This window comes from Stomoxys calcitrans, chromosome 3 (genome assembly GCF_963082655.1).
Source record: "Stomoxys calcitrans chromosome 3, idStoCalc2.1, whole genome shotgun sequence".
Lineage (NCBI taxonomy): Eukaryota > Metazoa > Arthropoda > Insecta > Diptera > Muscidae > Stomoxys > Stomoxys calcitrans.
The window spans coordinates 196,280,685-196,296,723 of NC_081554.1; the positions used below are offsets into that span (position 1 = coordinate 196,280,685).

Genomic DNA, 16,039 nt, shown 5'->3' on the forward strand with positions numbered 1-16,039 from the left:
ATGTCATTCAAATAAGAACAATGTGGTAGTTTTGTGGCGAATATTTATGTATTGAAAAGAGACTGGCGAATAATACTTTAAAATATGCCATTAAAGCAACAACAGCAATGAGCACTATAGACAAGAAGTTTTGAGAAAATGTTCTAGAGTTAATATACTGTTTATTAAAAAAAAATCCTGAATTGTTTAAAAGAACATAATATTTTTGTTACTCCAAATGCATTGCATACTCTTAGGAGCAAAAAATATAGCCTGAAATTTTGCATATTTTTAGGGTTATTAGTAAAAGCGCAAAGTTAGCATGTCCGCCTATTACGCTGAATTGCTGGACACAAATCCTGGTGAGAACAGAAGAAAAAAATTGAGAACAATGCCCAAAGTATGGTCCGATTTGGTAATAAAAGCAAAATCTGGTAACAAAACAATCTCATATGGGTTTAAGATCGTTGTTGTTGTTGTATCAGTTTGTTGTGTTCTATCTGTCATCTGCTTCATTCTTATGAGTGTCGAGATCCAGGAACTCTGCGACTAAGATGCGGTGCGTGCACAGAGATCTGGGTCTGAGTCAAGTGGGTTTGGCTGGACTGTTAAACAGGTGACGTGTATGGTGTGGTCCTAATCGGTCACAATCGGGACATACATCTTGTACGTCGGCATAAATCCTTGCTCTATAGGAGTTAAGGCGGCTGCAACTGCCGGAAGGTAATTGAGCCAGAACTACTCTGGTTTGTCGGGGGAGGTCAATTTCTTCAGGTCCAATGGGAGGCGGTCGTTCTCCGAGGACTACATTCACCCGGTTGCCATTTACCGCATCTGCTACCGTGTCTGCATGAATGTTGTCTAGACCTGCTTGATATAACGCTTGATCTAGAGGCTCTCTCTTGTAGCGCTAAACCTCACGCCCTAGATCATGTAGATCTACCTTAAGGCTTCTGGGCGGTGGATATCTATTCACAAGATGATGATTTTGATGGTCTCTGCGATAAAAGCCCAAAAGGTATTGCTTAGACACCATGTTGTTCTGGCTTCGCACTGGTGGATCTTTGTCTCCCGATGGAGGTGGTCCACATGAGAACTGAGGAGACAACCCGTCGTAGTGCGGAGGGTGGCATTCTGACAGATCTGAATATTATTCCATTGCGTGTCACAGATCTGACGAGACCACACTGGCGCTTCATAACTTACCACAGACCGGCCATTTGCTTTGTACGTGGACACCAAGATTTCTTTGTCAGAACCCCAAGTCCTGCCAGCAAGAGACTTGAGGACCTTGTTCCTACTTTTGACTCTATCGCAAATTGCTATGGTATGGGGGCAGAATGTGTTAGAGCTGTCAAATGTGACGCCAAGTATTTTGGGACACTTGATAGTCTGAATAATTTCTCCATCGACCATCGCAATCAGCTCGGTATTCACCTCACGCCTATTTGCAGTGAACAATGTGGCTAAGATTTGATGGCAGATATTTTTTGGTTTTCTTGCAGCGAAATATGAGGCGAGATCGTTAAGGTAGACGTTCAGTCTATCTCAGATATCAATAATGGGTGGGGGGCCTGTTGCCATGATCGTACAATCGTCCGCATAGATACGATCTCCATGCCGTCTAGAGGAGGTGGAATGGAGGACAGGTGAAGGTCTAACAATGCCTAAGATATCACCCCACCTTGAGGAACTCCCTGCTTCACTCTACGGTGTTTCGACTTCTTATCCCTAACTTCCACAAATGACTGTTGACCACTCAGATAATTCGCGACCTAGCGTTTCAGGTCCGACTGGAGGGACGTGTTGGCGATGTCTAAAAATAGATTGGCATGGCAGTGTCGAATGCCTTCGATAGGTCCGGTGTGCGGTGATGGCATGCAAAGCAATTGTTGTGCTATGCAGTCGTCGAAATCCATGTTGATGCTCGCCGAATGGAAATTCTCTAACGAGGCTCAGGGGGAGTAATGCCCCTCTTTGCTACTGGTAAGAGAAAGGAGATCAGTCTGTACTACTCCCCCCAAACTTCGGTCCTTTCCAGGCTTAAGTAGCGGGATCATTCTGCCCATTTTCCAGACATCGGGAACGATGAGAATGTTCAAGGACAAGTTAAGGACAGTTGTGAGGTACTCAACTCCAGGTAAATCCAGATTCTTCAGCATCAGGTCAACGCCATGGATGATTTGGTGCCACGGATGACCTTCGTTACTTTGCCTACAATTAATTATGATGGAAGTCCATCGGCTCGAAGACCGCAGATACGGCGAATGGCTCTCTTTCTTGCCCTGTCATTCTCGAATGCATAATAAATTGACGGTTGTACAACCTGGCGCATCTATTCGGAACAGTTGCGTCACCAAAAGTGACAGAGGTCCTGTCACCCGTCTACCGGGGTTCGAGAGTAACTTAACAGTAGACAACAACTTGCCTAAACCGGTGCCTAAGTTTCATTGCTCCAAGTGTTCTAGTCATAAATTCCGCCTATCTTCGTTGACTAACCTGTTCATTTCCAGGTTCAGTTCGCTGATTCTGGGGTAATGATGTCTCAGAATTCCCTCTCGGCAAGGAGCACATCCGAGGGGGTGCCGCTTCAGTGGGGTTAACTGTATGTACAGGTTGTTAAACTCCGTCTCGGCAATACCAGACCGGAAATAATAATGTCCTATTAACTAAAAATTTTTACAAAAATTCCTAGAAATTTTTGGAAAAAATGTTAGAAAAATTATTTTTGGTATATTTCCTATAGATATAACATTTTATCAAAATTTCCGTGCTTTTTTAATTTGTTTTTTAAAATTTCAAAAAAAAAAAATACTAGTTCTACAAGTATTTAATGTCTGCATTTGCAATAAAAATCATTGCCTGCTTCTAGGAGCCTGCAATTGAGATATTTGCCATATACCAAGCTCCCTTATGCACACATACACTCAATGGGTAAGGTCAACTAATATTTTCTTTAGCAATTTGCCAAAAAAAAAAATATGTATATATATGCATACATTTTGTAGCCATGACAAGGATTCGACTTCCTTGTCATAAACATAAACTGCAAATTTCCTTATGCTAATGTCAATTTAGGCAAAAAGATGGCTGCATAAGAAATCAAGGAAATAGGCAAACTTCAATGGGAAAAATTGGTTTAAAATAAAATGCATTACATGATGAGATTCGTGGGGAATCGGGTAAAGAAAAAGAAGAAGAACAAGTAAGAAGGCGTTAAGTTCGGCCGGGCCGAACTTTGGATACCCACCACCTCGGGTATATATGTGAACCACATTTCGTCAAAATCCAGTGAAAAAGCATACCTTAAGCCCCATAGCAGCTCTATAGATATCATCCGATTTAGACCAAATGCTTATAAGTACAAGTCATTGTTCAACCGAGAGATCGGTCTATAAGGCAGCTATATCCAAATCTGGACCGATCTGAGCCAAATTGAAGACAAATATCAAAGGGCCCAACACAAGTCATTGTCCCGAATTTCGGCGACATCGGACAATAAATGCGCTTTTTATGAGCCCAAAACTTTAAATCGAGAGATCGGTCTATATGGCAGCTATATCCAAATCTGAACCGATCAGGGCCAAATAGAAGAAAGATATCGAAGGGCCTAAGGCAAATCATTGTCCCAAATTTCAACAAAATCGGATAATAAATGTGGCTTTTACGGGCCTAGACCATAAATAGGAGGATCGGTCTATATGGCAGCTATATCCAAATTTGGACCGATCTGGGCCAAATTGACGAAGAATGTCGAAGGGCTCAACGCAACTCACTGTCCCAAATTTCAGCAAAATCGGATAATAAATGTGGCTTTTATGGGCGTAAGACCATAAATCGGAGGATCGGTCTATATGGCAGCTATATCCAAATTTTGACCGATCTGGGCCAAATTGACGAAGGATGTCGAAGGGCTCAATGCAACTCACTGTCCCAAATTTCAACAAAATCGGATAATAAATGTGGCTTTTATGGGCCTAAGACCCTAAATCGGAGGATCGGTCTATATGGCAGCTATATCCAAATTTGGACCGATCTGAACCAAATTGACGAAGGATGTCGAAGGGCTCAACGCAACTCACTGTCCCAAATTTCAGCAAAATCGGATAATAAATGTGGCTTTTATGGGCATAAGACCATAAATCGGAGGATCGGTCTATATGGCAGCTATATCCAAATTTGGACCGATCTGGGCCAAATTGACGAAGGATGTCGGAGGGCTCAACGCAACTCACTGTCCCAAATTTCAGCAAAATCGGATAATAATTGGGGCTTTTATGGGCCTAAGACCCTAAATCGGAGGATCGGTCTATATGGCAGCTATATCCAAATTTGGACCGATCTGAGCCAAATTGACGAAGGATGTCTAAGGGCCCAACGCAACTCACTGTCCCAAATTTCAGCAAAATCGGATAATAAATGTGGCTTTTATAGGCCTAAGACCCTAAATCGGCGGATCGGTCTATATGGGAGCTATATCAAGATATAGTCCGATATAGCCCATCTTCGAACTTAACCTGCTTATGGATAAAAAAAGAATCTGTGCAAAATTTCAGCTCAATATCTCAATTTTTAAAGACTGTAGCGTGATTTCAACAGACAGACGGACAGACGGACAGACGGACGGACATGTCTAGATCGTCTTAGATTTTCACGCTGATCAAGAATATATATACTTTATAGGGTCGGAAATGGATATTTCGATGTGTTGCAAACGGAATGACAAAATGAATATACCCCCATCCTTCGGTGGTGGGTATAAAAAAAGACCCACAAATGTTAACAACTCTATAACAAGCAAGCAAGAGCAGCAGCAGAAACAACAACAGCTAGATGGCTTGCTGGCAGGCTAATGCATATGCTCGCTACTTGCTCTCTACAGGCAGGCAGGCAGTGAGGTGGTTATGCAGGCCCTAGGCATCAGATTGAAAATCAGGAGAAAAAGAAAAAAAAACACAAATACATTTTGCATAGCCTGCTTTTAGGCGGAGCTGTGCTGCTTCTTATAGTAGTTTATGCTGTTTTTTCTATACAAAATATATATTTAAGTTTGTTTTTGAGGTTTTTTCTCTGGGTATGTGTGTGTATGTGCGTGGTTTTTCTTGTTGTTGTGTGGCATAACGGAAAAGTACACAGCACTGACAACGACGAGGAAAACTTTACGACTATAAGTGAGTAGCTTTGAATATTTTATGAAAATGAGATTGGTTTTTGTAGGCTTAAGCCGGGTAAAGGCTGGCTGTTTGGTTGCATGGCTGCTTGGTTGGTTGCCATGGCAGGCATGATGTCAGCCCAGTACCTACAGACAGATTCCCAGAGTTTTGTGTATTTTTTTTTTTCTTTTTTTGGGCCAAAAGGTTTGGTCGGGTATATTTTGTATGCAAACAAGAAACAGAGGCGTTATTTTTTGCATTTTATTGTTGACGTTATTTCTCCAAAGATTTGTTTACAACTTTATATTTATAATAAATGCACATACAAATGTACATACAAGTGAAACAAAGTGTCCTTTTGAGCAAAAGGCCATGCAAAACTGCAGAAAAATACCATTTTTATAATTAGGCTATTATGCGAGAGTTCAAAGAGCAAAGCAAATGGCTTTTTTGCCATCCCACAGGAGATTGGTGGCTGTTGGCTTTTCTTTTCAAAAAGTGGGAATCGGCTTTAGGCTATTATTAAATTCTTTTTTTGGATTGACTTTTAGAAAAGTTTTGTTGCCTGGTAATCCCTATGCAAAGCAACATCTAAATTGTTTTGTTTGTGTAATTTTTGAAATAAAAAACTTTCGCCTTTACTAGCAAAACTATTTTCTGTTGCCTATCTTAGAGCTGAATTAATGCAGGATACTATGCAAATTATATCATTTGCTTGACATTTAGTATGAGGATATTAGTTTTTCAATGCCATAAAAATGTAATTTTCAATTTCTCCCCAATGTAGAGTTAGAGAAATTCACAACTTCTATATGAAATTACTTTGGGAGTTTGTTTAAAATAAAGTACACTTAAAATTATATTAGCTACGAAAATTACCTTAAAAATTCCCTTCCCTCTCATGCTCATATGCACTTCTTCAACTCTTAACCAAGAAAATAGAGCAACCGACAAACTACTTCCACCAAATTACTGGCCTTCTTTTGCTTTTTGGGTCGGCGGCACTCCTTCCAAAAGCAGGCCAATTGAAAAACTAAGCTTTCTGGAACGTTGATGATGGTGTGATGTGGTGGCACAAAAAGAAAATTCACGTTACATTTGAAAAGTTGAGAGAGTAGAAATAAGAAAACGACCACCTAATTTGGCGAAAATTTTGCACATTTCCGTTTCCTCCGCTTTTGTTGGGTTCATTGCATACTGTAAGGGGCCTGCATGGCTGGGAATATTGTTTGAAAGACAAAGACAAACCTTAATATTTATTTTCCCAACACATAGATGAGTCACGACAACTTATGAGGTATGCCATAGAAAAAATGAAGTAGTAAAAGTGTTAATATTTAATTAATTAAAAATAAAAAAAAAATATAATAAGAAAATAGGTTACAACCTAATACATAAAACTCACAAAAATTAAAATTCGCAGCAAATATACAAATTTTGTAAAAAATTTAAAATAATTTTCTGGAAAAGAAAACCCGAAGGAAGGAATTAAGAAATCAAAAACCACAAAGGGAAAAAAATTTGGTAAGTAAACTAGAAACAAATCAGTTTATAACCAGTTCTGTGCCATTCTGCAAATTTCACCATTTATATTACTTAAGTAACAGTGTTATACTGCTCACATATCAATGAGCGCTGTCCGATTCAACTTTAAGGTGCCTCCTTTTTATAGCCCAGTTCCAACGGCGTAACGCAGAGGCTCTCCTGCACCAACATCTAGTGCAGTCCCTTTAATTACGCAAAGACCTCCCCCTAAAAGACGCTACACCTACCAACTAGCCCATATGAATCCATTATTCCAAGGAATTCAATGAAGATCTCTGCCCCGATGCCCCCATTCATTTTAGACATATCAGTGTATACGGCAGGTCGTGTGAAAGGCGGGGCCACCCCATCATAGGTATCGCTTTTCGGAAAAACGACGTCAAACTTGTCTACAAGGAAACCCTCCCCTTGTATATAATCGGTCACGTTGCATATAGCATGCCGCCAAATCAAGCCACAGAATGTAGGCCATCCTACAAGCCACGGCGCCAGCTCACTCCTCATTTGTACGTTTATCGTAGAAAGTTTCCACCCTACTAAGGAGTTTGCATAGGAGAATCGGTAGCTCGAATAACGCTCATCAGGAGTATATTTCTGGCTACCTTGTCGACACCATTCAAATAAATACTCGCATTCAAAAGCCTTTACTAAATTTCCCATGAACATAACATTAAGAGACAGACATACTTCTTCCATGTCAATGCCGAGTCCGAACGGCGTGCCGCATAGCCACACCACTTGGTAGAGAAGAAGTAGGATACCTCACAAATGTACCCAGCACTAGTAAGGAGATAACCACCGCTGAAAAAATTTTCTGATGTTACCGCTGGGATTTGGAACCAGGCGTTTGGTGTCATACGGTGGCCTCCCGTGACTCCCGTTTTAATGACCCTCCAATTTCAAGGAACTCAATTTAGACCCATCCGTGTCTATAGAAGGTTCGGGAAAAGGCGAGTTACCTTCAGCGCAGAAATTCTATTCTGGGAAAACGACTTCCTGTGCGTTTGTCGCTCCAAGATGTATCACCAGTTCCATCAGAGCAGAAAGGAAAGCCATCTTTTCATTGTCCAAGGGCGACCTTCTTTGCTGCACCTCCAACAAAAAAGTCAAAACAAAAGCTTGACTATGGCATTTAGCGTATCTCTCGGGACATTTCTTAAAGCTATAGAATCAGCCTGACGCCATACTATACCACCATAAACATCCAGTGTAGTGAACCATACTTAAGCCCCCAACTCGTTACTTTTAAGTTGCGACAGAAGTAAAGCGAATAAGGTATTCGCCCTTTGGTCTTTGCCCTATGGTCTTCGCCCTTTAGTCTTCGCCCTTTGGTCTTCGCAATTTGGTCTTCGCCCTTTGGTCTTCGCCCTTTGGTCTTCGCCCTTTGGTCTTCGCCCTTTGGTCTTCGCCCTTTGGTCTTCGCCCTTTGGTCTTCGCCCTTTGGTCTTCGCCCTTTGGTCTTCGCCCTTTGGTCTTCGCCCTTTGGTCTTCGCCCTTTGGTCTTCGCCCTTTGGTCTTCGCCCTTTGGTCTTCGCCCTAAGGTCTTCGCCCTAAGGTCTTCGCCCTAAGGTCCTCGTCGAAAGGTCCTCGTCGAAAGGTCTTCGCCCTATGGTCTTCGCCCTATGGTCTTCGCCCTATGGTCTTCGCCCTATGGTCTTCGTCCTAAGGTTTTCGCCCTAAGGCCTGTAGTTTTTACACAGAAAATGGCTTGGTTTTTACCGCTTTTGGTATGAAAACCACTCTAATCTTCCCTTGTCGAATTGGCAAGTGTTACCAAAAAATCGCATCTACTAAAAATCTCCTCAAGGAGTAGTATAGCCTACCGTCCTGGCCTTTGACTCATAGCAGGCAGTTTACCAAAGGGTCTCATTGACTTTTAGTGTTCAAACGAATTCAGCATCCAGACTATATTTCTATAATCACATAATTTTTTTCAATTTTCTCACCTTTCCCAAATGTCTTGGAATAGCCTCCTTGAAGTATGTACTTGCAAATACTCAAATGAGCAAGAAAATTTTATGCAGACCACAATAAAGAAAATGAAAAATACGTTTTTCTTCCAAATGTGTTGTGTATGTGAATACAATCGCTCCGCATGCACATACCAACACAAATGAACATGAGCATAGAACATTTGAAATACTCATTCAAGGGGAATAGAGGGGGATAAAAAAAAACAAAGCATGGTTTTTGTATGCACTCAGGCATTGTTGTTTGGCATTCGGGCAACACAACAAGGAGCAGTTTTCGTATTCTGGCCTTAAAAGTTGACAAGCCTAATTTATCAAAACAGAAAATAAACAACAACACAAACAAGAACTGTTAGAATGGCAGCAGTAGCTGTGGGTATATGTGAGTGTGAGTATGGCTAAAGCTCTGGTACGTAGTGGCAGCAACAACAATAGATAGACATTTATATTTGCACAATAGCTTCTGGAAATTTCATTTTCATTGCAATTGTGGTCACGACTGACATTTGGGTGTGCTCTGCTCTGGCTGCTAGTTGTTCGTTCCCAATTGCCCGCTACCAGCATTGTGCATTGTGTGCTGCTTACTCAAATGTTACTGTTTTGGGGATTTATAAATTTCTACCACAAAATACTACCGACGTCTTGTCGGTGCACCAACTTTGCCTTACCTTAAATTACACCAACAGACACAGAGCTACATAGCACATATCTATGCTTTGCTAAAATATTACACACACACACACTCTCTCTGTCTCTCAAGCACATACACCATTGTTGATAGAGTTAAGAATAATGTGATGTTACATCGTAGCAAACATTTATTTTTTAAAGCATACTTGAGGGTGCGTTTTTCAATGTGTGTGCTGCGGTGTGTGCATGAAGGCTAGTAGAGGTTGCTAAAAGGTGTTGGTGTAAAAGTGCAACAGCATCTGCAAATTTAATAAATTGTTGTATAGCAAACACACACCAACATCATCATAAGAGAGCGTTAGAGTAAGCGAGACAGCAAGAGGTTGAGTGCAGCTTTGTTGACCAATGCTTTCTTGGTTGCCAGTCAACCAGTGAAATCCCTTCCCTCTCTTGCTGCCCCAACATCTTCAGACTCCAATGAAAGCATCTATGGCCAGCATTTGGTCCAAGAACAATGCTGAATCGCATAATTTATTTACGCAATTATTTTATTAGATTGTTGCATACTTCAAGGCTAACACCATTGGAATGTGTTTTAAAGTCTGCTCTGCTCTGGTCTTTTGCTTCACTGCAGTTTAAGTGAACAAATGTGTGTATTTGTCTGTGTGTGTGTGTTTTTTTATGCGATCAAAAAGTTTCAAATGCTTGGTTATATTTTAAAATGGGATCCCATATGTAGAGTCGTTACTGGTTGCGAATAACTAGGGTAATGGAGTAAATGTAATGTGCCAAATATTTGGCCAACTTTAGTTTTATGGCTGTTAGTCCAATTCCGGGGATGAATGACCACAAAGTTTGTGAAACCAATTTAGGAAATAAAATAAAGGATGTTTTGATTCTTGTTTAAAATAAATAAAAAACTCTTTTTTTTACCAAAAATCACTTAGAATTCGAAGGCAAGTTTGACACATAAAGAGATGTTGAACAATGGCTGAAGGGATAAGCTTGAGGTCGCCAAATTTTGTTTTTAGGACTACAAAATAACATACCGTGAATTGTAAGCCCAACAGACGCGCATTGGGATAGAAGCGGAAAAAACTAGTAAAAAATAAGTAAGAGCGTGCTAAGTTCGGCCGGGCCGAATCTTATATACCCTTCACCATGGATCGAATTTGTTGAGTTCTTTGCGCGGTGTCTCTTCTCTTATGGTATTGGAGATATACCAAGTCCTAGTCCGATTCGGTCCATGAGTGAATTGAATGTTGAAGACCATAGTAGAAGTCATTGTGTAATATTTCAGCTTATTCGGATAAGAAATGTGCCTTGTAGGGGCTCAAGAAGCAAAATCAGGAAATCGGTTTATTTGGGAGCTATATCAAGCTATATATCGACTCAGACCATATTGGACACGTATATTGAAGGTCATGGGAGAAGCCGTTGCACAAAACTGCCAAATCAGATGAGAATTAAGCCATCTAGAGGCTCAAGAAGTCAAGATCCCAGATCGGTTTATATGGCAGCTACATCAAAACATGGACCGATTTGACCCATTTTCTTCTTCTTCGAAAGTTAGCGTGCTTTCGACAGACGGACGGACGGCCCCTTGAAATTTTACACACATATTGGTGTAGGTCGTTGGAGATTGCAAATGGGCCATATCGATTCAGATTTAGATCCAGCTTCCATACAAACCGATCTCCCGATCTCTTTGAGAGATTGTAGACAGGAGGCGGATTGTGGACGGAACACTCTGCCAGGATTTGTTGGCCATTTCTGAGTTGGCCATTTCAGAGTAGATTTTAATGCACGCAAAACGCAGTGCTGCTTGTTGTCCCACAAACGATTCACTGACACTTTACTATCGCCATTATCTATCAACAGTGTAGATATCAAGCAGTCAGAGGCTCTTGGTGTTCTGGGCATGAAGATTCAATTTGATATCCGTTGGTCAAAAATATGTATTCGAGGTGTCGAAAGAATCATTCAAGGGCTTGGGCTTTCTTAAGCGGTGTAAGAAATAATTCACTCCCGCTGATCTTCTTAATATCTACACTATGTACATCAGGCCGAAGATGGAATTTAACTCGCATATTTGGGCCGGAGCTTCAAAATCACCCTTGCAGCTGCATGATCGTGTCCGTGAGGCGGGCGTTGGTGTTGATTGGAGATGGTAGGATTGTGTGGCGCTGTTCTATCGATTCTTCCACGAAGTTTGTTCTTCGAAAATCAGTCTACTGATTCCCGACTTGTGGTTGTTTGTCAGAAATACACGATTTTCTAGAAGCGCGCACGGATTAGTAATCGATGCACTACCGAGAGAATACTTTTTTCGCAAGGACGGTTCGTACGTGGAATCGACTACCGGCGAATATTTTTCCTGCTACTTACGACATCCAGAAATTCGAAGCAAGTGTTAATAAACACTACTCCCCCTTTCTCATCTTTTATCCTTAACTATCCTCTCCAACGCAATGCGCAATATATAATGGGGACATCCCCTGCGTGTTGGTCCGATTTTTGTCCGATTTGGCTGAAACTTTGCTTGTGGTGTTCTGTTGAGATCACTCTAGAGCCTTCAAAACTTGAGATATTGAGCTGAAATTTGGCACAGATACTTCTTTTTGATGCATGCTGGTTAAGTTCTTGAATGGGCCAAATCGGACTGTATTTGGATATAGCTGCTATATAGACCGATTTTCCGATGAAGGGTCTAATGCCCATAAAAACGTAATTTTGCATCCGATTTTGCTGAAATTTGAAACAGCGAGTAGCTTAAGGCTTCCCTACAACTGACCTAAATATGGTCCAGATCGGACTATATTTAGATATAGCTGCCATATAGACTGATCTACCGATTAAGGGTCTGAAGCCCATAAAATCTTTGTAACCGATTTCGCTGAAATTTGAAACTGTGAGTAGTTTTACACCTCCCAATATAGGACTCAAATATGGTTCAGATCGGACTATATTTAGATATAGCTGTCATATAGACCGATCTGCCGATAAGGGGTCTGAAGCCCATAAAAGCTCTATTTATTACCCGATTTCGCTGAAATTTTAAACAGTGGGTTATTTTATGCCTTTCGTCATTTCGCCTAAATATGGATCAAATCGGACTATATTTAGATATAGCTGCTATATAGACCGATCTGCCGATAAGGGGTCTGAAGCCCATAGAAGCTTTATTTTTTACCCGATTTCGCTGAAATTTAAAACTGTGGGTTATTTTAAGCCTCCCGACATCTGATCCCAAATATGGTTCAGAACGGACCATATATTGATATAGCCGCCATATAGACCGATCTGCCGATAAAGGGTCTGAAGCTCATAAATGCTTCATTTTGTAACCGATTTCGCTGAAATTTGAAACTGTGAGTAGTTTTAGGTCTCCCGACGACCGTTCCAAATATGGTTCGGATCAGACTAATTTTAGATATAGCTGTTATATAGACCAATCTGCCGATAAAGGGCCTGAAGCCCATAGATGCTCTATTTTTTATCCGATTTCGCTGAAATTTAAAACAGTAGTTTTAGGCCACTTGCCATCTAGCCCAAATATGGTAAAGATCGCACTGTATTTAGATATTGCTGTCATATAAACTGATATGCCTCCGATTAAGGGTCTGTAGTTCATAACCGATGCTGTTGAAATTTTAAATTCAAAATTCAACAGTGACTTCTAGTTATCCAATTATAAGTTAATATAAGTTATCCAATTTTCACCGGATTGTGACGAAAAGGGTTTTACAAATATACTCGAGGTGGTGGGTGTCCAAAGTTCGGTCCGGCCGAACTTAATGCCTTTTTACTTGTTTTTTTTTTTTTTTTTAAGAAAATTATGCAAAAAATGTTTTCGTTTTCATTGGTATCACCATTTATTGATCTAAATTTTCTTTTCTTCTTGCAGCATGTCCTTTGGCTGGTACCGTGCCGAGGTAATAGGTGCTTTGGCATCAGTTGTCATGATTTGGTTTATCACCGCCATTTTGGTATGGCTGGCCATACAACGTGTCATAAACCAGGATTTCGAATTGAATGCTCCGGTTATGCTAATAACGTCCGGTCTAGCTATTTTGGTGAATCTTATGTAAGTAAAACCTGATTTAATATCCATTTACATTTTACACAAACAGCCTTTCCTAGAATTCCTCTTAAAGTGCTTAAACAACAGACTTGTTACTTGTTTTTGGAGCAACTTGAAGCTATTGTTGGCAGCCGTTCTCTTGTGTTCCATCTCTGCAGTTAAGTTATGTGATTCAGGTACAATTCTTGGCCAAGAGATTTATGTCAACATCCATCCAGAGTTCATGCATTACGAGTGTTGTGCTACAATGCCTTATTTACACTTTAGTTGATAATTTTTGCAGCATAGTTTTTGGCTTAAGTTCTAGGGTCTTCGTTTGGCTTAACTGACAGGGTTTAGCTGACGTTGTCAAATATGTTTTTTTTTTTGTTTTTTTTTTTGTTTTTTTTTTGGTTATGCTTCCCATTCTACTTGAGCGGTTTGTTGAACGGTTTCTGGTTTAACTGAGATTTGTCCTGTGATGTCCTTTCGTTTAGTTCAGTTAAGTTGAGTTATATTTCGGTTGTATTTGCCACTTGAAATTGTTTGACAAACGTGTTTGGCATTTTGGCACAATGTGAGTTCTTAGCTAATTGAATGGCGAGTTGAATGGTAAGAACATGACAAAAACGGAACGACTACGAACAAAGACAACATTTAATAGAACTTTTTTTATATGTTGCCTTAAAATAATTTCCCATTTATATATGGCATTTCTAAATGTTTTAGTCATTCTCATTGTTTCCATTTTTTTTTTAGCTAGGAAAAAATTGGCTCTGTATTCATTAAATGTTAGCTTAAAAAGTGTTTGTTTTTAAATTGTCTGCTATAAAAAATATACTTTATGGCGGAGCGTTAACTTGAAAGAAGCCCACATGGGAGATTTGATAATTTGGGGAATTTTCCTATTTGTGGCATGAATTTTTCAACCCATCTGCATAAAGAGCTCCCCGCTTTCAAGTACTCTGGGAAACCAAGCCAGCCATCCTGCAATTGAGACTCCAGACAATGTCCTGCGGAGGTAGACAAAGTCGGAACAGGAACGAAGGAAGCGCGCACGGCCCCTGTGAGTTTAGAGGGGACATCTTTACGCTGCCTTTCGCGTCGGCGGAATGTATTGATACTGTCAAACAGCTCGTCAGACGTATTCACGCTCCCTGAGAGGGCGCAAAGTTCGACCTGGTGAGAAAGATGGATATCTCCCAGCTCATGAAGGCTACGATCTTCATCAAGGGATGGGGCAGTAAATTTGCGACGGAACGCATGTTGGGATTCTTGGGCAAGCAAAACGAAGTTTTGGTCGCAGAGATGTGGGTGGTAAATTCTTGGTTGCGTTGTACTTGGACACCGAGCTCCAACCCCAATATGGTCCAGATTGGATCATATTTGGATATTGCTGACATATAGACAGATCTGCCCATATAGAGTCTTATGCCCATAACTGCTGCATCTTTTTACTGATATCGCTGAAATTGGGAACAGTGAGTTTTGGTAAGCCTTTAATATCCATACCGCATAGCTGCCATATACGCCGATCTGTTTACTTAGTGTCCTAAACGTGAAAAAGGCGCATTTATTATCCAATTTCGCTGAAATTGGAAACAATGAATTGGATTGAGAAACACGATATCAGATACAAATATGGTGAACAGCAGAACTTATATAGATATGACAGCCATATAGTCCGACTCGCCCATTAAGGGTCTTAAGCACATAAAAGGGGTGTTTATTACCCTATTTGCGGCAATTTGGACTGGCGCTAGGTCAACCGATATCAGAACCGACTTCGGTCCATATCAGACCATTTTTAAATATAGCTGCCGTATATTCCGATCCGACGATTTCGAGTTTACGCTTAAGAAAAACCTATAACTTGTATACGGCTACTCGGTACCTGATCCAAATATTATCCAGATCGACCCAATATGGAAATAGTAGAGTTAGAATAACATGGGATAATAAATAAAGGTTGATTTTTTTAAGAGCTATAGGAAAGTTTATCACAAAAAAAGAATGAAATTCAGAAAATGCACGTAATCTTTATTTGAATAGATAGTACGATCCATATAGTTTAATGTTTGAACATTGTTTCATGTAAATGTTAATCGTGACTGCGCCTCAAATGGTGCATTCGCTTAGTCCAATTTTGGCATACTCTTTCGAACATTTTGGCCGGTATCTCACGAATAAATGCTTCAATGTTTTCTTTCAATGCGTGAATTGAAGCGGGATTGTCTGTATAGACATAAGCTCAAACGTAGTCCCACAAAAAATAGTCTAAAGGCATTAAATCGCACGAAATGGGAGGCCAATTGACCGGTCCCGAACATAACATAAAAAATTCTCCGAACTCGCCTTTCCATTGTTCGTCCATTGTTACGCGTGCTGCGTGGCATGTGGCACCATCGTGTTGAATCCACATATCATGCAAGTCAAGCTCTTGAATTTTGGGAACAAAAGTTGGATATCGTCACACGGCTGTTCATCATCTTTGAAGAAGCACGGTCCAATGATGCCACCAGCCCATAAACCGCTCCAAACTGTAAATAATTTCTGCATGCTTTGGTAGCTTTTGCAATGCTTCTGGTTGATCTTCACTCCAAAATCGACAATTCTGCTTATTTACGTACCCATTGAGCCATTAATTGTTCCCTACACCACTACTGTGGTACAAGGTATTATAACTTAGTAAATTTGTT

General features: G+C 40.5%; 1 protein-coding gene across 2 annotated transcripts in view; it reads left to right on the forward strand.

Moving 5' to 3' along the window:
• LOC106092867 (proton-coupled zinc antiporter SLC30A2) overlaps window positions 1–16,039 on the forward strand; it is a 181,932-nt gene that overhangs the window by 106,105 nt on the left and 59,788 nt on the right. For both annotated transcript variants that reach the window (XM_059364799.1, XM_059364798.1), the window contains exon 5: window positions 13,185–13,364. In XM_059364799.1, coding sequence (XP_059220782.1) covers window positions 13,185–13,364 — 180 coding nt within the window. The remainder of the gene's footprint in view (window positions 1–13,184; window positions 13,365–16,039) is intronic.